Below are 27,775 nucleotides of genomic sequence, written 5' to 3' on the forward strand. Positions count from 1 at the left end.
AGATGGGTGTGCAGGATGCGGGAAAGGCAAGGTACAGTGAGGATTGGGTGAGATAGTGTAGCAAACGACATGATCCATTGCAGTGAATGTTAGAAAACAAAATATGTATTGATTCTTGAATGAAACCGATGGAGAAATAAAGTGACAGTCCACAATGCCCGTGTTAGTATAAACATAAATGTGTATCCATATTCGCTCAAACCCATTGCTGTTAAGTTGGAACTGACTCCTTGCTGACCCTCCAGTCGGTTTTCCAAGGCTTTTTCAATCACAGTGAAGGAGAACGCTCGTCTTCCTCCTTTGGAGCCGCTGGTGGCTTTGAGCCACGAGAGAGGCCCCCCCCCCAGCCATGGATTAATAGCACAGCTCTGTTCTGTACAGAGCAGGCATTTGGTGAAACAATATTGACCTTTGCTGTGTGAAACACACAGCTGTGATATTTTGCTTTGTTTTTGTTGTGTTTATTTAATCCCCCCCCACAGGTTGGTTATTTAATATTTTTAAGAAAATAAGAGTTTCAATTGAATTCGTGTCTTAACTAAGTGAATATATCATGACCTCCAGTTTAGAAAACATTGCTGTGGAATATAGTTGTTGTTATGTGTTGTGAGGTCACCTGCAACTCACAGTGATCCTATGTACAACGGCCCTAAATCCTGCTCTATCCTGTGCCAATCTTATTGTCTCTGATACACCTACCCTCATTATCCCAGTCACTGAATCAATCCATCTCATCCAGGGTCTTCCTCTCTTGCACTGTCCCTCCATCCTCCCAAGCATGATGTCCGTCTGCAAGGACCAGTCGTTCCTTGAAACATGTTCAAAGTGTTATCAGACAAAGCTTCAGAGTCCTTGCTTCCAAGGAGCAGCCTGGTCTCACCCCCTCTAGGACTATACTCTTTGTTCTCCTAGGAGTCCATGGTATATTCAACACGCTTCTCCAGCACCACAGCTCAAAGGCATCAATTCTCCTTCTCCCATCCCTAGTCATTGTCCAGCTTTCAGACATAGGAGTCCAGAACTCTGTTCTTTACACCTTACCAGGTCCCTTGAATGATCTGTGAGTTTATCCCAGCTCCCAAATTCTGCACTAATTCTTAAGGTGAAAGACATGAAGAGGCTGCTCTGGGAATAGGCACCCAAAGATTATGGCAATTTTGAACATTTTCTACATTTAACATAATTGTAGTTTCCCCTTAAGCTGTGTGGGGAAATAAATAGAAATCTAATGAATGCTAAATGTTCTAGACAATTCCCAGTTGAGAACAGTTTGATTTTAGTCATACATAAGTCATCAAGACCACGTGGAAGTTTGCAAAGGCAACTTTCTGTTGAAATTCAGGTTCAGTATCCCCAATCCTATGGATTATACAGGGCCCTTGAGTGATCAGTGAGTTTATCTCAGCTCCCAAATTCTGTACTGATTCTAAAGGTGAAAGACAGGATGAGCCTCTGGGAACAGGTACCCAAGGATTATGGCAATGAGGAGCTGTGGAAAGGTACGTTGTTTGAATATACCAGATGCTCTGCTGGAGAAAGATGGACCATCTTGTGTGCAATTTACCCCTCTGAAAACTCGCTGGAAGCTCAGCTATGAGTCAGTTCTGACCCAATCAGACGTAACAATAACAACAACAACACCACATCCCAAATCCTTGGGATCCAGATGTCTTGCAGATGAGGGAGTTTGGGAAAGTGAAAGGAAATTCATTTTCTGTACTGTTTATCATGTGCTGTACGCAGCTGAGTCTAGGGAAGTGAACACATTGAATTTCCTTCAGCATATGTATAATATTCACACCAAGTGGGACAAAGACCATAAACACTCCCACATAAGCTTAGATCAACACAGGCAGACCGTATCTTATTGCACATTACTTTATTGCACTTTGCAGTATTGCTGGGATGTCTTCTGTTGTTCCCCCCTCCCCTTTATTCTGTTTTTACAAGTTGAAGGTTTATGGCAGCACTGTATGGAGTAAGTCTGTGCAGTTTTTCCAACAGCAGATACTCACTTTACGTTTCTAGTCACATGTTGGAAGTATTTCAGGTTTTTTTCATAACTTGATTGCACACGTAACTCATTGCATCAGCACTGGCTCTCCACTGACTTTCCAAGGCTGTAAATCACATGGGAGAAGGCTGCTAGGTGCTGCTCTCAACTGATTGTACTCATGGTAACATTCCTTTGGGTTTCCAATGCCGTAAATATTTCTCTTTTTGAAATTGTGATTTTTAATGAAAGTTTACAGAAAAGTTGGATTTTCATTGATTCTTTCTTTCACATTTTGCTCCCTACCACACCCCCACCCACTCACCAGCTGGAAATAGGACTACTATTTAAACCAGCAATTCCACTACTAGTAATATATCCCTAAAGAAACCAGAGCTGCCACCCCAAAAGATATATGCACACCCATGTTTAGTGCTGCATTATTCACAATAGAAGAGAAATGGAAGCAACTCAAGTGCCCATCAACAAAGGAATGGATAGAAAAACTTGGGTATATTCACACAATGAAATACTATGCAGCACTGAAAAACAAAGAACTCATAAAATATTACACAACATGCATGACCCTAGAGGATATCATGCAGAGTGAAATATCTCAGTGATAACAGGACAAATACTGCATAACACCACTGTTATGAAACAAGACTGCCATAAGTGTTGGGCTGTAAATAGTGGGTTTGAATGAGTGACCTTTAGGTTAGTTGCCCAAACATCTACTGTTACCACCATGTAAACATAAACTGTATCTGTCCTGAGAAACCAACATCTTCATGTTACCTGTTTGTGATGTTCACTTTATTGTAATGACCTGGAGCCAAACCCACAATATATATTTTTTATGCCCATAATAAGATAGAAAACAGTTTCACAGTTTAGAACTTTCGGAGTTTCTTATGGCCTCCTGAGAGAGTTATGGTGGCCTACTGGTTAAGAAGCTGTGCTGCAATCCCAAAGCCATGTAGTTCAAATTCACTACCTCCTCTGTGGAAGAAGGAAGGGCAGTCTCCTCCCTTGTGATTAACTGCCTCTGAAAACCAGCTGGAGAGTCAGCTGTGAGGTGGTTCTGACTTGACAGCACACAGCAAGCAGAGGATTCCTGAGTGGCACAAGCTGTTTAAGCTCAACTAATAACCAAACATCACAGGAGAGAAAGGCCTTCCATGAGTGAATTGACACAGTGATTGCAACAAAAGGTTTGTGCACAATGGCAATGGGCAGAATGGCTTGAGCCGGGACAAGGTTTCTATCTCATGGGTTACTCAGGATAGGACAGGGTCGCTGTGAGTTGGAGCCAATGCTATGGCACCTAACAACGGGAACAGTAATTGCAAAGTTGGAAATTCAACCTCAACCTGCAGATACGCTTCCACAAAGATTACAGCCAAGAAAACAACTGTGGATCAGTTGTACTTTACGGCATATGAGTTGCTGTCTATTGGACTACAGTAGAGATTTTTGTTTTCTTTTGTTTATTTTGGTTAAGGTTTCTGGAGCAACTTAAAAGGATTATGGCAATAAAATTTCATGATCCAGGCATTGTTTATCCTTTAAAGTGAAGCAATTCTCCTTTAGGTGCTCGGCACATGTGCCCATACCCACCCATTGCTGTTCAATCAGAACTGACTCGTATCTGACCCTCCAGCAGTTTTTGAGAGGCTGTGAATCAGCCCCAGAGGAGTCTGCTCATCTTTCTCCCCCAGAGCAGCTGGTGGACCTGAACCACCTACCTATGGGTAGGCAGTACAGCTCTTTACCACTAGGCCACCAGAGTTCTCTTGGCACATAGAAGGCACCTGGGAAATCTTATGGTTGTTGTTATGTGCCATCAAGTCGCTTGCAATTCATAGCGATCCTATGTGCAAGAGCTCTAAATGCTGTTCTATCCTGTGCCAGCCTAGCCATTCCAAATGCACTTATTCCCACTACTCCAGTCACAGAATCGATCCATCTCATCGATCTTCCTCTCTCTCCTTCCTCTTCTTTGCCGCCCCTCCATCCTGTCAAATGTGATGTCCCTCTCCAAGGACCAGTCCCTCCTTGCAACATGCCCAAAGTATGTCACTTGAACTTCAGAATCCTTGACTCCAAGGTCCATGGTATATTCAACACTCTTCCCCAGCACCACAGCTCAAAGGCATCAATTCTCTTTCTGTCGTCCCTAGTCACTGTCCAACTCTCTGATGCATAGGACGTAATTGTGAAGACTATAGTCCAGGTCAGGTGCACCTTAGTCTCCAGCCTGACATTGTTGCTCTTCCGTACTCTTGAGAGGTCCCTCACAGCTGACTTTCCCAATGCAGTTTGTCTCCTGATTTTCTGGCTGCTGTTACCAAGAGTGTTGATTGTGGAGCCAAGTAAACTAAAACTGTTAACTATCTCAATCTCTTCACCCTCCATACTGATGGAAATCTTACTGAATGAAAAATCAACCCAAAGTGTAGAAAATGCACATAAAGCTAGCTAGCTGTTTTTGAGAAACTAGCTTTCCAGTTCTGTCTGGGGGACTATTTGGTTTTATCCCATTGCTTTTAAGCGGTTGGAATCCTAATTGCTTACAAGGGCTGAAGGAGAGCCTGCCTGTGTATTGTTTCCCCCCCTTCCTTCCTTCATGCCTTACAGCTGAGGAAAGAAGCTGGTTCATGAGGTTTAGAGTAGAGTGGAGAGAGAAAGGCTTTACCCTTTTATTTATGTCCAGAAATATAGCCAGATTCAGAATTCTCCTTTCTTAGTTTGCTAAGTCGTAGCCAGCTCCATACTTATTGCAGTTGTTCATTGCATCGTTTTATCCTCTGCAGCAGAACGATAAGGTTATTAGGAATCAGAGTTACACAGGCTTTACTCTGCAAAGATCTGGGTTCGAGTTCTGACTTTCCCATCCCTTGCCACACAGTATGTAAACTCTTCCCTTAAAGCCCCACTTTGTAATTTCTCTGGCATTCTGGTGGCACAGTTCCTTATGTATCGACTGGGCGGCTAACATTTTAGAGTCTACCAGGTGCACCAAGAAAGAAAGATAGGCAGTCTTGCCCTGCAACAATTTACAGCCTCAGAACCCATTAATGATGTGGGGTGAGAGTGAACTCAGTGAGAGTGGTGTTTTTGTTGTTTTGTTTTGTTTAAACTTTATTTATAAAATATAACATAGCGACCTCATTGAGTTGTTAAAAGAGTGGATACATGTAAAGCATATGTCACAAAACATTTTTGTTATTACCAAATAGTAATAACGACGATGTCCCCTCATTTCATTGTTGGAGACTTGGCTGAAGCAGACCTGTGACGAAGTATAATCTGCATCCATCTCCATCTTCACATTCTTTGCCACTGGATTGGTCAGAGTGGGCTGAATTATGCTTTCATAACAGTTTGCAAAGCTCAGTAGCTTAATGCTATGTGTCTATCCCACGAAGTTCCCTGAAGATCCAGGTGATTCTCCAGAGCACCTGTCTTCTTGGGTTGACTCCCTTCCAAGATGTTTTGTTTCTGAGGTTACCTTAAGAGCAACAGTTGTTGCAACAAGTGAAGAGAAAGCTTGATGACTGAAACCTTGACTCTTGGATAATTCTACCTTGGATGGGACTTCTCACTAACATTCACTGCCATTGTATCAATTCTGACTCATAACAACTCTTCATTGGCTATCCAGGGCTGTGAATCATAAAGGGAGGTAACTGCCCATTTTCCTCCTGCAGAGCCCCTGGTGGATTTGATCTTCCAGAGAAGCACGACGTTTGGGTTAGAAGTACAACTCTCTATCGATTCCACCGCCAGAGCTGCTTAAGAAGAGTTATGTCTCCTTGAATCCTCTCTTATCAGGAAGTTGATGGTTCTTCTAACTCCAAGTAATGAGAAAGCTCAATCCTGCCATATGCCTGGAAGGAAGGGAGGACTGGGATCATTGGAGAGAGTCTACCATCTTGGTGATAAACTTACACACATTGCTATAACTATCACAGTTTCAGTCACATCACTCCTTCCAATCAGTGGCTGTCCTGAAGCCCTGCCTGGGCAAGATTCTGGAACTGCCACTGTCATGCAGTCCTTGGAAGCCATTGAGCTGGCTTGATCCTAAGTATTAAGCTATTGTTGTTGTCACTGGCTTTCAGGTTGGCTCCAACCCACCGCGACCTTATGCATAATAGACTGAAACATTGCCTGTTCTGTGCTGGCTTGGTGTACCTTGGTTTTGAGTCCATGGCTGAGGCTGTCGAGCTTCTCTCTGCTCATCTGACTCGACCAGCCATGAGGTCCTTTTCAGTTAGTGTCCTTTTCTAATGACATATCAAAAGCATGAGAGGAAAAGCCACACTCTCCTTGCTTTTAAAAAACATTCTGCTTGCATTTCTTCCACAATTGATTAGTTTATCCTTTTGAATATCCACGATATAGTCAGTATTTGCCAACACCACAGTGAGAAGACATCAGTTCTTATGTCTACTTCTGTCATCCAACTTTTGCATGTGTTTGAGTTGGTTGAAAAGACCATGGCTTGGGTCAAGCACACGTTAGTCATCGGAGAGACAGTTGAGTGTTTTGGGTTATGTGAGCTGGACTGATGTTCTGGAACAATGGTGGTAACACTGAATGACTGCAGTTGGAGGAGAGCCTATGAGCCTTCATTCTCCAGGAAGACAACAGGCCCAGGAAGTGTTTCTTTCGCTCTTTGTGCTTGATGGCTCTCCCGCATCATGACAGTTCATGATCAGCCCATTTCTAGACTCACCTCAAGGAGCCCTAGTGGCACAGTATTTAAGCACTGTGTAACCAAATGTAACCCCTTAGTGACCAAGGGGTAGGTGATATATATTCACCAATCACTCCTCGGGAGAAAGATGTGGGAGTCTGCTGCCGTCAGGATCACCCTTGGACAGAGGGCAGTTCTCCTCTTACCTAGAGGGGCGCTGTATGTCAGGATTGGCTCCACACCAGTGGGTTTGGTTTTCTTGTAGTCTTACCTCTGGAGGGAGGCTGGTGGTTTTCTGGTGTCCACCTCCTTCATTGTCTCCTGTCCTTCTTTGGGAGTCTAAATCTACCAAGCAGAAGAATGTGATTCTCCTATATTTTTATTTTATTTTATATTCTAAGATTGTGGCTCCCTCAAATGAGTAACATTTACTGGTTCTTCAGAGCTGCCAGCTCTTCATAGAAAAAGTTGTCATAATCTTTTTTCATTACTTCCAATCTTTCTGTGGTTTATTTCCCATATGGCAGGATAGGAAACAGGACATCCTAACAGCTTCCATCACCGAATCTAAAACATCATTAGTTAGAAGGGAGAACAGGATATCCTGGCTTTTTCCTTGGCGTGCTCACTGTACACCTCTCAGCATTGTTATTATTCAGGGCTGTCAAGCTGCCTACAGCTCATATCAACCCTGTGAACAACGACCCTGAACTCTGCTCGGTCCTGCAGCATCATCCTGATCTCTGATAAACCCTTTGTTACAGTCCTTGTGTAAATCCACCTTGTTGAGGGTCTTGCTCTCTGACCCTCCTCCTGTCCCAGCATGATGCATTTTTCCAAGGAAAGGTCTTTCTGAAAACAAGTCCAAAGAATTGATAACAGGAAATTTCACCATCCTATTATTGTCATGACAGGAGTCCAGAACAAAGGCTGCATAGTGGAGTGGACTTGGCGGGGGTGGGGGAGGATTGTATAACATTGAAAGAATTTTTCTTTTACTTTTCAAAGAGAAGAACGAACTGGAGGGGAGGGATGGGCAGGGAGAAAAATGCAACAATGAATGAATGGAAATCCAAAATATCTGTAAATTTTCATTAAAATTAATAATAATACAAATTTTTAAAAAGTCACCATCCTTAATTTCAAGGAGCACACTGGTTGCACTTCCTCCAAGACAGGCTTGTTTGTTCTGTTAGCAGTCCGTGATACATTCAGTACTCTTCTCCAACACCACTGATCGAAGACTTGGTTCTTGTTTTATCCTTATTCATTGCCCAACTTTCAGAGACATAGTTTGTTGTTGCTGTTATGTGCTGTTGAGTGCCTTGCGACTCATGGGGATCTATGCACAACAGCTCTATCTGGTTCCAACTTCATTGTCTCCAACACATCTACCCCTATTCCCTCACTCGCTGAGTCAATCCATCTCCTCCAGGGTCTTCCTCTCCTGTACTGTCCTTCCACCCTTGGTCCCAAGCATGATGTCCTTCTCCAAGGACTGGTCCCTCCTGACAGTATGCCCAAGATACGTGAGACAGAGCTTCACAATCCTTGCCTCAATACAGCAGCCTGGTTTCATCCTAAGACAGATCTGTTTGTTCTCCCAGCAGTCCACTGTATGCTCAGTACTCTTCTCCAGAACCACAACTGAAAGACATCAGTTCTTCTTTCGTCATCCATAATCCTTCTCCAGTTCTCTGGTTCAGAGCAAGTAATTGTAAAGACCATGACCTGAATTAGACATACCTTACTCTCTAGATTGACATTGTTGCTCTTCAGTACTATGGAGAAGTCCTTGACTGCAGATTTCCCCAAAGCAATTTGTCTTTTGATTTCCTGACTGCTGGTACCAAGCATGTTGATTGTGGAGCTAAGCAAGCTGAAGCTGTTTAACAATCTCAGTCTCTTCTCTATCTATCATGTTGCTGCCAATTGGCTCAGTGGTGAGAATCTTTTTTTCTCTTGATGTTGAGCTTCAATCCATATTGAAGGCTGCAGTCCTTGACCTTCTGCAGCAAATGCCTCAGATTCTCCTCGGTTTCAGCAAGCAAGGTTGTCATGTGCATAATGCATGTTGTTGCATATTGTTGATGAGTCTTCCTTTAATTCTGATCCTACTTCCCTTTTCATAAAGTCCAACTTCCTGGACAATCTGTTTCACATATAGATGGAAAAGGATGCATCTTTGGTGTACACCTTTCCTGATTTTGAACAATGCCGTATTTCTTTGCTCTGTTCTGATGACTGCCTCCTGATTTGTGTATAGGTTTCTCATAAGCACAATCAAGTATTCTGGGATTCCCATTCTCCTCAAAGTTAGCCATACTTTGTTGTGATCCACACAGTGAAATGTCATTGCATAGTCAATGAAACAAAGACAGGCATTCCTCTGGTACTCTCTGCTTTCAGCTAGGATCCATCTAACATTGGCTATAATGTCCCTAGTCCCTAATGTCTTCTAAACCCAGCCTACACTTCTGGCAGTACTCTGTTGATATGGTTGGTATTCCAGTCATTAATTTTTTTATAGCTTTCAGCAGGATCTTGCTTACGTGTGATATTAGTGATATTGTTCAATAATTTCAACACTTTGTCAGTCAGATCACCTTTTTTCTTGGAATGGGAACAAATAGAACCTCTTCCAGTCGGTTGCCCAGGTGGTTGCCCTCCATATTTCTTGGCACAACCTGGTGGGTGCGTCCAGGGCAGCATTTTTTTTATTTTATACTGCTTTATTTACAAATTTCTAATTCATTATTTTTAATATCAGATCTTTCCCATTTCCTTAACCCCACCCATCAAATTGTGTGACCCAATGATTAATGCCCTCCCGTCTTCACCTCTCTGCTCCCACCCCCTGCCCTTGGACCTTCATATTAATTCTACAATAATTGTCTTACACAGCATTTGTAACAGTGTTTGGGACTAAATTATTTCACTCAGCATAATGCTCTCCAGTCCCTCCCAAGTTAGGTGGTAATTTACAACATGATTGTTTCAGTATTCCATCATGTGAATGTACCACAGTTTCTCAATCCATTTGATTTTAGTTGGGATTTTAGTTGGACGTCTAGGCTGTTTCCGTGTTCTTGTGATGGTAAATAATGCTGCTATGAATTTTAGTGTACAAGTCTCCATTTGTGCCTCAGTTCTCATTCTCTTATGGTATATTCCAAGCGATAAAATAGCTGGGTCATATGGAATTTCTATGTTCAGCTTTTTGAGGAAGCACCAAACTGCCTTCCAGAGTGATTGTATCATTTTACAATCCTAACAACAGTGTATAAGTGTTCTTATCTCACCATATCCTCTCCAACATTTATTACTTGCTGCCCTGTTAAACTGCCATGGCTACTGGAGTGATATGGTATCTCATTGTGGTTTTGATTTGCATCTCTCTTATTGCCAGGACAGTATTCATTTGTGGAAATATGTCAATTGATATACTGACAATTCCTGGGGCCTCACTTTATTGCCAATTCCTCCAGAGCAGCTTGAACTTTCTCCTTCATAACCATTGCCTCTTGATCATGCTGTTTCATGAAATTATTGTGTCAGCCAATTCTTTTTGATATAGTGACTCTATGTACCTCTTCTGTCTTCTGTTGATGCTTCCTGAGTCATTCACCATTTGGCCCCCAGCATCTTTAAGTATTGCAACTGGAGGCTTGAATTTCTTCTTCAGTTTCTTCAGCTTAAGAAATGCTGGGTGAGTTTGTCCTTTTTGATTTTCCTACTCCAGCTCTTTGCACATTTCATTATAATACTTCGCTTTGTCTTCCCACGCTGCCCTTTGAAATCTTCTGCTCAGATCTTTAACATGGTGATTTTATTCCTTTACTTTGGCTTCTTGGCACTCTAGTGCAATATTCAGAGTCTCTTCTGATTTACCACTTGGCCTTGTCTTCTTCCTCCATTTTTGTAATGACCTTTTGCATTCTTCATGGATGATATTCTTGATATCCTCCCACAGTTCATCTGGTCTTCACTCATTAGTATTCAAGACATTAAACCTATTCCTGGGATGGTCTTTCGAGTCCGGTGGGGTAGACCCAATATCAAACTTTGGTTCTTATGCAGTGGATTTTATTTTCTTTAACATCAGTTTGAACTTGCATATGAGTAGTTGATGGTTTGTTCCACAGTCAGCACCTGGCCTAGTTTTCACAGCTGGTACTCACCTTCTCTAACAATTTTCCCACAGTTGTAATGAATCTTTTTCTGTGTAGGCCATCAGGAGAGGTCCATCTGTGTAGTCTTTGTGTTGCTTATAAAAGGTATTTTCAGTGACTAAATCATTGTACAGAATTCTCTTATTCTGTCTCCAGCCTCATTTCTGTCACCAAGTTCATGCTTCCTGACTACTGATCCTCTTTCACTGTTCCCAACTTTCATTTCAGTCACCAATTATTACTAATTTACCTTGGTTGCATGTTTGATCTATTTCCAATTGCAAAAGAAGTCATCTATTTCCTCCTCTTTGGTTCTGGTTGTTGGTGTATAAATTAGAATGATAGTAGTCTTAACAAGTCTTCCTTGAATGCATATGGATATTACCCTGTCACTCACAGCGTTGTATTTCAAGATGGATCTAGAAATGGTCTTTTTAACTATTTAATGCCACTCCATTTTTCCTGATCTTTTCATTGCTAGCATAGCAGATCATATGGCTGTCTAATCAAAATGTCCCTTACCAACCCATTTCATTTCACCGGTGCCTGTTGTAGTTGTTAGGTGCTGTCAAGCACAACTCATGGTAACCCTGTGAACAAAAGATCTGAACTCTGTTCTATCCTGTGCCATCCTCACACTTCCAAACACACAAAAGCCCATTGCAGCAGTCACCGTGTCATTCCACCTGCTTGGGGGGTCTTCCTTTCCTTCACCATCCTACCACCCTTCTCAGTATCATGTCCCTCTCCAAGGAATAGCCCCACCTAGAAACATGTACAGAGTATGTGAAATGAAGCCTCATCATTCTGCCTCCAAAGAGAACTTGGGCTGCACCCTCTCCAAGACATATCTGTTTGTTCTTTTGGCTATCCACAGGGTGTTCAGTGCTCTTCTTCAAAACCACAGCAATCAATTCTTCATCTTCATCCTTATTCATTGTCCAGCTCTCAGATGCATAACAAGTGATTGGAAAGCCTATGGTCTGAATCAGACACACCTTAGTCCTCAAACTGACATTTGGAGAGGTTCCTAACTGCAGATTTTCCCAGTGCAATGCATCTCCCTATTTCCTGACTACTGCTACGAAGGATGTTAATTGTGGATCCAATCAAGATGAAACTATTGACAGTTTCAATCCCCCCTCCATCCATCATGACACTGTCTGTTGGTCCAGTGGTAAGAATCTTTGTTTTCTTGACATTGAGATGCAATACTTACTGAAGGATGCACTCCTTGATCTTCTGCAACAAGTGCTTCAAGCCCTCCTCACTTTCAGAAAGCAAGGTTGTTTCATCTGCATAACACAAGTTATTGATGAATATCCCTCCAATCCTGATGTCACACTCTTCTTTATAGAGTCCAGCTTCTCAGACAATTTGCTCAGCATATACCTTGAATAGGTATGGAGAGAATATACGATCCTGACATACTCCCTGCTCATTTTTTCTTTTGATATTAACTCTGATTTATTTACAAAGTTTGAATACTTTGATTTTCACAAAACATCCTTCTCATTTCCTTCACCCTACCCATCCATCAAATTATGCAACCCTATGCTTAACACCTTCCCCTCCATCCTCACCCGTCTATTCACCCATTCCACCCCCTACCTTGGATCCTCATACTCATTCTGCAATAATGGTTTTATACAGTATTTGTCCTTGTGGGACTGAGTTAGTTCATTTAGCATAATGCTCTCCTGTCCCTCCCAAGTTAGATAGTAATTTACAAGATGATTACTCCTGTGTGCTTTGTAGTTTTCCATTGTATGAATGTACCACAACTTCTCAATCCATTAATTTGTGGTTGGACACGTGGGATGTTTCCATGTTCTTGCAATGGTGAATAATGCTACTATGAACAGTGATGTACAAATTTTTGTTTGAGCCTCAGTTCTCATTTTTCTTGGGGTATATTTCAGGCAATGGAATAGCTGGGTCATGTGGAATTTCCTATGTTCTATGTAAGCTTAGAAGCTCTAGTCTATGATAAAAAGAGATTGCCAAACACAGCCAGAAATGTACAATCTGAAGAGGATAAAATTGATTAATGGGACCTTCTAAAGATTGTGTTTATTAAAACCCTGTGTTTATAAAAAATTTTTTCCAACAGGGTGAAAAGAAAACGTACTGACTGGGAACAGACATTTGACAATACTATTGCAGACAAGAGTCTCATAATGAAAATTTATATAATACTCCTGGGCCTCCCCAAGAGAAAGTCTGATAGCCTTATTACAACATGGGTAAAAGACATTGAAATAATTTTCACAGAGGAAGATATTCAAATGGCCAACAGACATATGAAGAAATGCTCCAAGTCACTGGCAATAAGAGAGATGCAAATCAAAACCACAATGAAATACCATCTGCAGTAGCAGTGGCAGAGTTTAACAGGACAGCAGCTAATAAATGTTAGAGAGGATGTGGTGAGACAGGAACTCTTTTACATTGTTGGTAGAATTGTACAATGGTACAACCACTCTGGAAGGCAGTTTTGTGCTTCCTCAAAAAGCTGAACATTAAAAAAAAAAGCTGAACATAGAAATTCCCTCCTCAATTTTAAACCATGCAATGTTCCCCTGTCAAGTATGTCAGTATTTATATGTGCTCCATTTGTTCCTTAACATTGTCCAATTTTCCTGCATTCATACTTCTCACTCACATTCCATATTCCAGTCACTAGTGTCTGTTTAGAATTGTTCCTTCTCCTCTGTGGTTCTCATTACGAAGTCTAGCCTCTATTCCCATATCTGCTAGTATAATAATCGAAGTGTCCTCTGTTGTTCATAGCGTTTTTGAAGGTCTGCTGTTTCAGAACTGGGTGATAAATCCTTCACCTTAGTCTGTTTTAACTTGGGTGGTCAGCTTTAGAGCAATATTTGATAGGCAAATATTTTACCAAAAAGAGCTGATGAGAGTATGCAGGTAACAGATCAGGTGTTGGTCCTCGGAGCCCACCTCTTTGGTTCACGTGTTGTGTTTCCATTCTCACCCTGCCCTGCCAGCATCCAGCTCAGTTCTCTCACCTTGCCTCCCTGGCCTCCCCTATCCCCTGACCCCAGCCAACTCTGATTTGTTGGCTCAAGCCTCCCACCACATTTTTCCTCCCATTTCCTCTCCACTCCCCTGTGATATTGGTGATCCTGGCACAGGAGTGGCAGTGTCCACACAGTGGGCTGTTGTTCATACAGCAGGACAGTCGTGGTCCTCCCTCCTGGACCAACCTACCACCTGCACCGACCTGCTCAGAGCACTAGACCACCTCACTGTGTAGAGACCACTCCACTGTACGGAGATGCATAGGAAGTAACTGGAAAAGCCTATGGCTAGGAGTAGACACATCTTAGTCTTTAAACTGACATTGTATCTCTTTATCACTTCGGGGATATCCTTGACAGCTGATTTTCCCGGCACAACATATCTTAATTTCTTGACTGCTGTTATATGGGCTTTGATTGTGGTTCCAAGTAAAATGAAATCGTTGGAAAGTTTAATCTTTTCTCTTTCATGATGTTACATATTGTTTCAATGGTGAGGATTTTTATTTTCTTGATGTTAAGATATAATCCATATTGAAGACTGTACTCTTTGATTTTTCTGTAAGAAGTGTTACTTACCCAGGATTCCCAACCCTTATCTTAATCAAAACCACACTGTTGGTGTAAGTTCTCATAGGGAGTCTCGATTGAGTTTCTGAGGCTATAAATCTTTATGTGAGGTGATTGACCATCTTTCTCTCACAGAGCACCTAGTGTATTCGAACACCAACTTTCCCATTAGCAGCACAGCATATAATGCAGTGTTGCTACCAGACCTCCTGTATTATAAAATTTTATCATCACTTGGATCAAAGTTTACAAACCGTATTGGTTTTTTATTCAATCCTGTGTGTACATTTTAATTACATGAACTACAATTATTTAGTATAATTGTGTTGTTGTTGTTGTTAAGTGCCATTGAGACTCATAGTGACCCTATGAACCAAAGACCTGAACACTTGTATAATTTTCATCATTTCTCCACGTTTATAGAGTTTCCAGGGGCAAGCTACTTCAGAAGTGGATACCACTCCTGCTTCCAAGCTTGTTTTAATCGGGAAGCTCCACCAAACACTGTGCACCATGGGTAACCATTATCGTGTTTGACACATCAGTGTCACAGTGTTTGGCATCACAGCAACCATGAGTTATCTCTGTACAGCAAATGAACAGACCAGTGCTATACCACTTGGAAGAATGTTTGACCAAAACAATTAAAACCAGGCCTGAGGGCTGCAGATTAAAATCACCCACCTTTGGCTTGGTAGTATCACTTTACTATCCACTAGGCCAACAGAGCTCTCTCCATGTTGTTGTTAAGTACCGTCGAGTCGTCGACGACTCATAGTAACCCTATGAACAAAACACCTGAACATGTGTGTAACTTTCATGGTTTCTCCAAGGTCATAGGGTTTCTGGAGGCAAGCTATTTTGCAAGTGGATGCAACTCCTGCTTCCAAGCTTGTTTTAATTGGGGAGCTCCACTAAACACTGTCCGCCATGGGTAACCATTATCACATTTGACACATCAGTGTCAACTCAACTTATCTACGCATTAACTTTTGATCCTTTCTCCTCTCCATCTCATATCTTTTGCTTTGGGTAACTATGTGATGTTGACTCACTGGCACCTAAAACTTATAAACTTTTCTTCTCATTCCCAATAGCCATCTCAGAATTACTTTGTTAAAGTCTTTCCTTAGCTTTTTATAATATGGTCTTATAGAAAAAAAGCCCCTTAGTAAATGGACTTGTATCACTCAGCATGATTTTCTCTAGATTCATCCATGTTGTACAGTGTTTTGAGAATTATTTTCCTTCTTTAGGGTTGTGTAATACTCCACTGTGTGGATGTACCACATTTTTTTAGGCATTCACCAACTGAAGGACATTTGGGTTGTTTCCATCTCTTTGCTATTGTGAATAATACTACAGTAAACATGGGTGTCTAGTGAGTTCAGCTCTTGTGTTATCTTAATGAGACTCTGTATATACAGGCCACACCTCCCTGGCAGTTTGAATCTACCCAGAAGTCCTTGCAAATAAGATGGGCAATCTCCTCCCATGTGATTTATAGCCTCAGAAACCCAAGAAAGATCAGCTATCTGGATTCCAGCTCTACAGCAGTGAGTGTTTCTGAGAATAGAGTCCATGCTGTTACTTGATCAAACCCTCTCTCTGCCAGGAAAGTTCGAGCAGACCCCATGAGACTAACTCTGATGGTTGCCTTGCATTTGAACTTGTGGATTTCAAACTGGTCTCTCAGCTTCTCCAGATCATTTTAGTTGGGTTTTACCTTTGAGGCCTCCAGATCCTGAGTTTTCAAATTGTGTGTTGAATAAGAATGCAGATTCTTCAGCTTAGCCTCCAGAAATTCCAGTACTAAAGTCTGGGCAGGAGCTCAATAATCTGTATTGTTAGCACATGATGGGTGATTTTGAAATGTGATTTTCTTGGGTTCCTTCTGGTGGCCTAGTGTGTTACACTGTCTACTCAAAGGCAGGCAGTTTGCACCCAGTAGCTGTTCTTTGGAAAGATGGGCAGTCATACAGCCTCTGAGAATCTACTAGAGGGGCAGCTATGAGTCTGTTTTGACTCAGTGGTAATAGTTGAATTGAGGTCATGGCAAAGAGAGGTGAAGCTATGGGGAAGTCTAATGTGGAACTCTCTCCTCTCAAAGAGTCACACTCCATTGAGTCATTTTATAAATACAGCTTTAGCCTAAGATATATGCGTTCAAAAGTGAATTCAACTGATAAGAATTATTCACCTGAAATAAGTCTTAGCAATCACTTCACTGGACTAGAGTAAGCAAGAAGGACGAGCAGCCCAGGGGTGGCCTTCTCATATTTCACCTTGGTCTTGATGTGACTTCATTTTCTGTATGTGTAGTTGTTGTTCAGTGCTGTTGAGTACTACTCACACTGACCCTATGAACAACAGATCTGAACCCTATCTTATCTTGTGCCTTCCTCACAATCTCTGACACGTTCAAGACCTTTGCTTCAGTCACTGTGTCAGTCGAGCTGGTTGAGTGTCTTCCTCTCCTTCGCTGTTCCTCCTCTTTTCCAAACATGATGTCCCTTTCCAAGGACTAACTCCTCCTAGAAACATGCTCAAAGTATATAAGGTAAAGCTTCATCACCTTTGCTTCCACGGAGCACTCTGGCAGCACCTTCTCCAAGACAAATCTGGTTTTTCTTTTGGCACTTGAAAATTGAGCACTTTTCTCCAACACTGTAATTCAAAGGCGTCAATCAGTTCTTCTTCTCTCATCCTTATCCATTGTCCAGCTCAGATACGTAGCAAGTGACTGAAAAGATCATAGCCTAAACCAGGCACACCTTAGTCCTCAAACTGACATCATTGCTCCTCAGTAATTTGAAGAGGTCTCTGACTACAGACTTTCCTAGTACAATAAGTCTCCTGATCTCCTGATTGCTAATAGCAAGTGTATTGATTGTGGGTCCAAGTAAGATGAAGTCATTGACAGTTTCAATCTTTTCACCATTTATCGTGATGTTGTCTATAGGTCCAGGGGTGAGGATTTTTTGTTTTCTTCATGTTGAGATGCAATCCATATTGAAGGCTGAAGTGTTTGATCTTCTGTAGCAAGCTTTTCATGTCTTCCTAACTTTCAGCAAGCAAGATTGTACTATTTGCATACTGAAGATTATTGATGAACCTTCCTCCTGTCTTGACATCACATTCTTCTTCATAGAGTCCAGCTTCTCAAATAATTTTCTCAGTGTTCAGATTAAATAGATATGGAGAGAGGACACAACCTTAACTCACACCTGTCCTCATTTTAAACCATCAGTGTTCCCTTGCTTTGTTTATAAAACAGCCTCTGAGCTAGGTATAGATTTCATGCCAGCAACAATTAAGTATTCTGGAATTCCCATTCTTCTCCCAGTGTTAGTCATGTTGTGTTGTTTTTAGGTGTCATCGAGTTGAATACAACTCATAGCAACCCTGTGAACAGCGTATCTGCACCCCATCCTATCCTGTATCATCTTCACACTTCCTGACACATTAGAGCTCTTTGCAGCAGGCCCTGTGTCAATCTATCAGATTGAGGGTCTTCATCTCCTTCACTGACCCTTCCACCCATCATGTCCCTTTCCAAGAAACAGCCCCTCTTCGCAACATGCTTGAAGTATGTGAGGTGAAGCGCATGCCAGCTGCACCCTCCCCAAGACATATCTATCTGTTCTTTTGGCAGTCCATGGGATGTTCAGCGTTCTTCTCTAACCCCACAGCTCAAAGGTATCAATTCATCCACAAAGCATTTGATTGTATGGATCATAATACGTTGTGGCTAACATTGAGAAGAATAGAAATCCCAGAGCACTTAACTGTGCTTATGTGAAATCCTTACCTAGACCAAGAGGCTGTTGTGAAATCAGCAGGGGAACACTGCATGGTTTAAAATTAAGAAGGGAGTGTGCAAAGTTGTATTATCTCTCCATACTTAATCTGTATGATGAGTGAATTATTCGAGAAGCTGGACTCTATGAAGAGGAATGTAGCATCTGGATCAGAGGGAGGTTCATCAATAACCTGCATTATGCAGATGACACAACCTTGCTTGCTGAAACTGAGGACTTGAAGCACTTGTTTCAGAGGATCAAGGAATGTAGCCTTCAGTATGAATTGCATCTCAACGTCAAGAAGACCAAGATTCTTACCGCTCGACCTATAGGTGACATCATAGTGAATGGAGAAGAGATTGAAATTGTCAACATTTTCATCTTACTTGGATCCACAATTAACACCATTGGTACTAGCAGTCAAGATATCAGGAGATGTGTATTATAGGGAAAGTCTGCAGTTCGGGACCTCTCCAAATTATTGAAGAGTAATGATGTCAGGTTCAACCTGGAGAGGGTTAAACCAGGCTACTCCTTGGAGGCAAGGATTCTGGGGCTTTGTCTGACATACTTTGGACATGTTGTAAGGAGGGACAGGTCCTTGGAGAAGACATCATGCTTGGGAGGGTGGAGGGACAGTGCAGGAGGGGAAGACCCTCTATGAGATGGATTGATTCGGTGACTCGGGTAATCGGGACAGTTGTGTCAGAGGCAGTGCGATTGGCACAGGATAGAGCAGGGTTTAGGGCTGTTGTGCATAGGGTCGCTATGAGTCGCAAATGACTCCACGGCACATAACAACAACAACAACAACAATGATGTCAGTATTTGAGTGAGCCCACAGTGTTTCTGATCATTTGCCATGCGTCTGAGATCTGGATGATGAATAGAGATGAAAGAGGTGTTAGCTAGAAGTTTGTTATAATCCACACAGTTAAATGCTTTTGCATAATCAATAGAGCACAAATTGGTATTCTTTTGGTTTTCTTTGCTGTCTGCCAGGATCCATCTGATGTCAGCAGTGATATCACTGATACTTTGGCCTCTTCTAAATCCAGTTTGAACATCTGGCAGCCCATGTCTGTGTACTGTCTAAGCTACTTTTTTTAATGATCTTAGCAGTATTTTTGTTGCATTTGATATTAATGGTATTGTCCAAGAATTTCCACAATCCGTTGAATCACCTTTCTTGGAATTGGAACAAACTTGGGTCTCTTCCATCCGGTTGACCAGATAGCTGTCCTCCAAATTTCCTGGCATGGACTGGTGAGACTGGTGCACATCCAGGGCTGATTTGTCATTTGAAACATTTCAGTTGGTAACCCATCATTCGTGGAACTTTATGAGCTTTCAGTGCAGCTTGGAATTCTTCCTTTCATTACTCCTTCTTCTGATTATATAGTATTTCCTAAAATATTTCATATCATCCAGTTCTTTTTATTTACTATGACTGTGTATATCTATCCTCTTAAGATGTTTCCTGGATCATTCAAGATTTTGCCTATAAACATCCCTGAATATTGAAATAGTGTGAGTTTATTTTCTTACACTTTGACAGTGTTCTCTGGTGATCTAGTGCATATGAAGTTAAGCTGCCAGCCCAAGGGCAGGCTGACAGGTAGAATCCATCGGCTGTTCCTTAGGAAGAAGATGGACAGTCTCCTCCTGTGCGATTTATAACTTCTGAACACTTCTGAACACGGGTCAGCTATGAGTTGGTTCCAACTTGACAGCAATGAGTGTTTTTCATTTTATCAGGAGCTCTTTTGATGTAGTGCATTGAGCTGCCAGCTGAAAGGTTAGCCATTTGGATCCACCAGCCACTGCTTGGAAGAAACAGGAGCAGTCTCCTCTCGTAATGCTTGGGAAACTTGACAGAAGGGAGTTGTGAATTGGGATTAACTTGGTAATGGGGATTTTTTGTTTGTTTTTAAAATCAGTGTTCTACAGTACTTTAAACTAAATGTCAAATGTTGTTGTTGCTGTTATGTGCTGTCGAGTCACCTGCAACTCATAGCAACCCTATGTACACTAGCCCTAAACCCTGCTCTATCCTGTGCCAATTGCATTGTCTCTGACATACCTACCCCCATTACCGCAGTCACTGAATCAGTCCACCTCATAGAGGGTCTTCCTCTACTGTGCTGTCCCTCCACCCTCCCGAGCATGAAGTCCTCTCCAAGGACTGGTACCTCCTTGCAACATGACCAAAGTATGTCAGACAAAGCCCCAGAATCCTCACCTCCAAGGAGCAGCCTGGCTTAACCCTCTCCAGGATGAACCTGTTAGTTTTCTTAGCAGTCGATGGTAATACTCTTCTCCAGCACCACAGCTCAAAGGCGTCAATTCTCCTTCTATCCTCCCTAGTCATTGTCCAGCTCTCTAATGCATATCAAGTGATTGTAAAGACCATGGCCTGTATCAAGCACACCTTAGTCTCCAGAATGACACCATTGCTCTTCAAGTAATTTCTCTATTTTTTTGTGTCCACACCTACCCTCATCTTCCAGATATTTTTATAAGCACCATTATGTCAATTTTTTTTCTTACATGGTGCTATAAAAATGAGCATAGTGCATTTAGAAAAATATTTGGGATGAGGGAAGGGAGTGGCTAGAAATCAAAAGTAGAAGCCATGTATTATTTGCATAAAAATGTGAATATTCTCTATACCTTAAGAAAAACTAACTGCTGAGGTTGAATGCTTCAAAACCTGGGTAGGTGGGTGAGTCTCAGTAGAGACTTCTGTGCTTGTGTGTAATACCAATGATGTCAGTCTAGAGACTAAGGTGCACCTGATCCAGGCCATGATCTTCACAGTTATTTGTTATGCATCAGACAGCTGGCCTATGACCAAAGATGACAGAAGATGAATTGATGCCATTGAGTTGTTGTGGTAGAAAAAAGTATTGGACATATCATGGACTGCCAAGAGAGCTAACAGTTCTATCCATGAGAGGGAGAAGCCGAGCAGCTCCTTGGAGGGAACGATTTTTGAGGCTCTGTCTCACATACTTTGGGCATATTTCCAGGAGGGACCAGTCCTTGGAGAAGGACATCGTGCTTGGAAGGGTGAAAGGACAATGCAGAAGAGGAAGACCCTGGATGCTGTGGATTGACACCGTACCTGGGGTAATGGGGGCAGGTGTGTCAGAGACAGTGAGATTGGATCAGGATAGAGCAGCGTTCAGAGCTATTGTGCATAGAGTTGATATGAGTGGTAGTTGACTCGCCAGCACAAAACAACAACCACTTAGACCCTGATGCTGCCCTTCACAGCGTCCATAGTCCCTCGCAGGTAGATAAGAGTTACCTTCCTTCTTGGACTCTGTACTCTTTTCTGGGAATTGCTTTACTGATCTTTGTACAGTTACATCTTTGCCTTTTCTAGCTTTTAGTAGTACCTGGCTTGCCTTGGCATTCATGCTTCCTTTTATCTCTACCTCTGTCTTTACATAGCTGTCTTTCCCTTGAAATATCCTGTGGGTGGTGCAAACAGTTTGTAACTAAAAGATTGTTGTTGTTGTTGTTATGTACCGTCGAGTTGCCTGTGACTCATAGTGACCCTATGTACAACAGACCTAAAACCTGCTCTGTCCTAAGCCAACTTTATTGTCTCTGACACACCTATTCCCATTACTCCAGTCACTGAATCAATCCATCTCATCAAGGGTCTTCCTCTCCTGCGCTGTCCCTTCACACTCCCAAGCAGGACGTCCCTCTCCAAGGACTGTTCCTGCTTTGCAACATGTCCAAAGTATGTCACATAAAACTTCAGAATCCTTGCCTCCAAAGAGCAGTCTGGTTTGACTCTCTCTATGACAAATCTGTTTGTTCTAGCAGTCCATGGTGTATTCAGTACTCTTCTCCAGCACCACAGCTCAAAGGCTTCAATCATTCCTAGTCATTGTCCAGCTTTTTCATACATAAGAAGTAATTGCAAAGATTATGGCCTGAATCAGGCACACCTTAGTCCCTAGACTGACATTGTTGCTCTTCAGTACTCTTGAGAGGTCCCTGACAGCTGACTTTCCCAATACAATTTGTCTTTTGATTTTCTGGCTTCTGGTACCAAGAGTGTTGATTGAAGCTATTAACAATCTCAATCTCTTCACTGTCTATCATGATGCTGTCAATCGGCCCAGTGGTGAGAATCTTGGTTTTTCTTGATGTTGAGCTCAATCCATATTGAAGGCTGAAGTCCTTGACCTTCTGTAGCAAACACTTCAAATCTACTTATCAGAAAAAGGGCCTTGTGGTCTCTTTCATAAATATTATATCCAAGAAATATCCATGGAATAGTTATACACTAACGGAGATCTGTTGACTTAGTGCTAAGGAGTTGTGCTGCCAGCCCAAAGGTGGGCAGTTCAAACCCACCGGATGCTATGTGAGAGCCAGATAGGCAATCTTATCCAGTGGGATTAAGTACCTTTGGGAATCCTCAGCTGTAGGTTGGTTCCAACTCCATAGTACATAACAACAACAAGGTAATATGGGAGGTCACCTTGAATTGGCACCAACTCAACAATATTTCCTCTATTGTTCATAGGGTTTTCAGTAAAGGAATTGTTGTTGGGTTCTGGTGTTAAAGTAAAGTACTGAATATCCTTTGGACTGCCAAAAGTAATAAATAGGTATACCTTGGAGAAGGTAAAGCCAAAGTGTTCTTTGGAGGGAAGGGTGGTGAAACTTCATCTCACATACTTTGGGCATGTTACCAGGAGAGGCTATTTCTTGGAGTAATACGTCATGATTGGAAAGGTAGAGGGTCTTCTTTTCAGTGAGAGAAAGGAAGACCCTCAACCTGATGGACTGACGACACAGTGACCACAGGGATGGGCTCTAGTATGTCAGAGATTGTGAGTTTGGCCCAAGATAGGACAGGGTTCAGATCTGTTGTTCACAGGGTTGCTGTGAGTTGTACTGGACTCAATGGCACCTAACAACAACAACAACTGGTCTGGGTTTCTTCCCTGTATGTCTCCGAGTCTTTTTTTTTTTTTTAAATAAGGACTTTGTATTGAATCAAAGAACTTTGATCCTGCTATGGTTAAAGCATTCTGTTGTTAACCCATAAGGTTAGAAGTTTGAATCCGTCAGCTACTCCACGAGAGAAAGAATGAGGTTGTCTGCTTTGTAAAGATTCAGCCTTGGCAATCTTCTGGGTGGTTTTACTCTGTTCTACAGGGTTGTTATGAATTACAACCAACCTGACTACAGTGGGTTTGGGTTTGTGGTTTGAATCAGGACCCACTTGAATTCAGTATGCAGTTAACTGACTGTATCTCCAAAGACTGTATTTCTGAATAGGGTCACATTCACAGGTTCTGGGACTTAAAACTTCAGCATATATGTTCAGGGAACATGATGCAGCCCATAGCAGATACTAACAGGTTGGACTCCTGCCCAGTGAAACTTCATTTCCACTTTGCGAGTGCGTAGTCCACAAGGGGGGTTACACTGCTAACCCCAAAACTGAGCCTCTCTGGTGATTCAAGTCCATGCGCCACTGTGCAGGAGGAAGATGGACATTTTTCCTCCCATGTAACTTACAGCATTGGAAATTCAGCTACGAGTCGGTTCCCACTTAAAGACAGTTGAGTTTTGAGTTTGTTGGGTGATTAGTAAGTGGTGGACATTGGGAGATCTTCCTCCAATAGACCACATGCCTCTTCTAATCTGCTTCCTGCAGCTCACTCTATCTCCTGTACATTTGAGGGTTTGGTCTCCAACGTTGGAAGACACCGAGTACATTTAGGGTCTCAGGTTGGGTCTGATAACTTGAAGGGACATAGTTGCCATCTCTGTGTCACTGATCCTAAATGCTGACATCCAAGGTTGCTGCTGAGTGTGTGTGTGTGTGTGTGTGTGTGTGTAAAGTACTATATCAAGGGTTGTTGTTGTTGTTAGGTGAGGTGCTGTCGAGTCGAGTGTGACCCATAGTGACCTATGAACAACAGAACCCTGTCCTATCCTCTGCCATCCTCACTCTTCCTGACACTCTCAAGCTCATTTCTGCAGTCTCTGAGTCAGTCTACCTGGTTGAGAGTCTTCCTGTCCTTCGTTGTCCTTCCACATTTCCAAATATGATGTTTTTCTCCAAAGAATAATCTCTCCTACCGACATGTCCAGAGATTGTGAGACAAAGCTTCATTAGCTTTGCCTCCAGGGAGCACTCTGGCTGCACCTTCTCCAAGACATATATTCAGCACTCTTCTCCAACACCACACTTCAGAGGAATCAACTCTTCTGTCATCCTTATTCATTGTCCAGCTCTCAGCAGGATAGCAAGTGACTGACAAGACTATGACATGTATCAGGCACACCTTAATCCTCAAACTGTCATCACTGAAGCTCTATAATTTGGAGAGGTCCTTGACTACAGACTTTCCAATGCACTATGTCTTCTGATTTCCTAATTGCTGGTACCAAATGTACTGACTGTAAATCCACGTAAGATGAACTCACTGACAGTCTTAATCTTTTCTCTATCATGATGCTGCCTAATGGTGAGGACTTTTGTTTCCTTGATGTTGAGATGCAATCCATATTGAGTGATGCAGTGTTTAACTTGCTGTAGTAAGTGTGTCAAGTTCTCCTCATGTCAGCAAGCAAGATTGTGTCATCCTCATAACAAAAGTTATTGATGAGCTTTCCTCTGATCCTGATGCCACATACTTTTTCATAGAGTCCAGCTTCTCGAATAATTTGCTGAGTGTAGAGATTGAATAGGTATGAAGAAAGGATACAACCCTGACAGACAGCATTATTAATCTGAAACTGTTTTAAATATTCTCTTGCCTCTTGGTCTAGGTGTTTGTGTGAACACAACTCTTCTCTATGTTATGAGATTCCCATTCTCCTCAATTTTAGCCATAGTATGTTATGATTCACACAGTCAACTGCCTTTACATAGTCAATAACAAATAGACATTCTTTTGGTAGTCTTTGATTTCCAGTGGGTTCCATCTGACATCAGCAGTGCTGTCTCCCTGGTGCCATGGCCTCTTCTAAATCCAGCTTAAACATCTAGTATTTCCCTGTCTATGTACAGTTCTAGCCATTTTGGAGCAAGGGTGTTGTTGTTGTTCAGTTCCGTCGAGTCACAGGTGACTCGTAGAGACCCTATGAATGAAAGTCCTCTACACTTACGTGCACAACTTTTCATCCTTTCTCCAGGTTCAAAGGGAGGCAGGCTGTTTATGGAAGTGGATGCCACTCCTGCTTCCAAAAGCAGATCTGTTAAATTGTGTGCAGATGTTTTGTTGTCTTTTTCTTGTGAAAATTCAGTACCTCCCTTAGGACAGTGCAGGTTTAGATTTTTGAGCCTCTCTTCTCTGGTATCTACTCCTCTGGGGTGTGTCTCTGGAGAAATCATTGTGGCAAGAGATCCGTTCTCTGCCATGAAGACAATGTCAACGTCTGGAAGCCAGGCTGTTTTACGGCAGGGTTCCAACCTCATTACTGCCAGGAATAAAAACGCATGCAAGGTGGAGGTGTCCCTGCTCAGAACTCCAGTTTCCTTTGTTTTAAAAGTGAGGCAATTACTTTCTTTTCTTTTCTTTTTTATTTTTTTAGGAGAAAAAAAAAAAGAAATGTGCTAATGCCCCAAATTCTCTTTCCCTCTTTTCATTTATTTGAAATTGAACTTAACAAAGTCAGTCCCGAGCAAGCACTGTGTAGGAGTAATTCTTCTTGTCCATAAAAGAGCTTTGACTCCAGTGGCACCAGAGTGCGGATCCTCTCTGGGCTTTGTGTGCCCCTCCAAGATGACAAAGTACTCATGTCAGTGCGTATAATGAAACTATAAATTGTTTTCATGAATGCTCTGAATTTGGTCTTTTACGGGGCAAATTCAAAAGGTATTTAGTGCCACATTTCACATGTGTGAATAACATCAAACGGCGCAACAGATCCAATAAAACTCAAGTGCCCCAAGCCCCATGCTCACGTGGGCCAGTGGGGTGGGTCAGGTGGCGGTGGTTCAGGTGGGGACAGCGGGGAGCAGGAGCAACCGGGAAACACCAGAGCTCCAAGGCAAGGGGTCCAGTGAGCTGCTTCCAGTTATTTTTTTTTTAAATTGAAGGTCTGTGGGTAATGGGTAGCTCACTTTGAATTGGAGAAGTCGTACGTGTTCACCCAAGTTTGTGGACAAATTTGCAAGTGAAAGTGTGTCTTCTGTGCTGTGTCGGCAGGTGCAATCTATTTCAGTGATTTATGGTTCCATTAAATTATTTTAATAACCTTTTGGCCTCTTTCTGATTATAGAAAGCATGTAGGTTTATTCTAGAACATTTAGAAAGCACAGAAGAATATATTGTGATTGTTGTGAAGGACCGTCAAGTCCACTTCAACTCACAGTGACCCTGTGAAGAACAGATCTGAACCTTATCCTGTCTTGCGCCGTCCTCACAGTTTCTGATATGATGTAGTTCATTGTCACTGTTACTGTGTCCCTCCCTCTCACTGGGGGCCTTACTCTCTTTCTCTGAACTTCACCCTTTTCCCAAGGACTCACCCCTCCTAACAACACGCCCAAAGCATGTGAGACAAGTTTCACCTCCTTGCCTGTAAGAAACACCCTGGTTATACTCTGTCCTAAAAAAACATGAAGACATTTTAAAAACAACAGACCACAACAACATGTAGGGCGAATGATACTGCCTTTGCAAGTGTTAGTTGTATTTTTACAGAATTTTTCTGTGAATTTTTTGAAGTATTTAATTTTCTAAAATTTTAGTACAATTTGACATTGTTTTGCCTGCACACATAAGTCTTTTGAAAACAAAATCGAGGTCTGACGGCACATGTTGTTAATGGAGCTCTGGTGACCTAGTGCTAAGAAGCTGCACTGCCATCCCGAAGTCAAGCAGTTCAAATCCTCCCACAACTCTGTGGGTGAGAGATGGGCAGGGTCCTTTCGTGTGGTTAACTGCCTTTGAAAACCCACTGAAGAGTTTGCTTTGGGTTGGTTCTGACGCAATGACACACAACAGCAACAATAGCATACGTATTGTTAGGCTTACAGCTGTTGTTGAGTTGGCCCTGGTCACCTGCTGCCCCTCGGACAGTGCGGTCAGAGCGTTGTGCCCCATGAGGCTTTCATGGGCTGATTTTTGGAAGTACATTGCCAGCCCTTTCTTCTTTATCTTACTTTGGAAACTGAAATCTGGTCATCCTCATACCAACAGAAAGGCCACCACATGACATAGTTGAAGGCTGCACGTGAGGTGAATTGATGGGGAATCAAACTCAGATCTCCAGAAGTCTGCTACAGACCCAACACTGACCCCTTGGGTATATATTGCTGCTGTTGTTGTTATATTCCGTTGAGTCACCTGTGACTCATAGCAACCCTATGTACAACAGCCCTAAACCCTGCTCTTTCCTGTGCCAATCTTTTTGTCTCTGACACACCTACACTTATTACTTCAGTCACTAAGTCAATTCATCTCATCAAGGGTCTTCCTCTCCTGCTCTGTCCCTCC

The 27,775-nt window shown here is 42.3% G+C and overlaps 1 protein-coding gene across 1 annotated transcript in view; it reads left to right on the forward strand.

Moving 5' to 3' along the window:
* Window positions 1-1,444: 1,444 nt before the first annotated feature.
* Window positions 1,445-27,775, forward strand: part of CCDC149 (coiled-coil domain containing 149) — a 156,657-nt gene continuing 130,326 nt past the window's right edge. The window contains exon 1 of the mRNA XM_006899280.1: window positions 1,445-1,499. Coding sequence (XP_006899342.1) covers window positions 1,445-1,499 — 55 coding nt within the window. The remainder of the gene's footprint in view (window positions 1,500-27,775) is intronic.

The sequence above is a fragment of the Elephantulus edwardii genome, unplaced genomic scaffold, assembly GCF_000299155.1.
Source record: "Elephantulus edwardii isolate Elephantulus edwardi_28Jun2011 unplaced genomic scaffold, EleEdw1.0 scaffold00251, whole genome shotgun sequence".
NCBI lineage: Eukaryota > Metazoa > Chordata > Mammalia > Macroscelidea > Macroscelididae > Elephantulus > Elephantulus edwardii.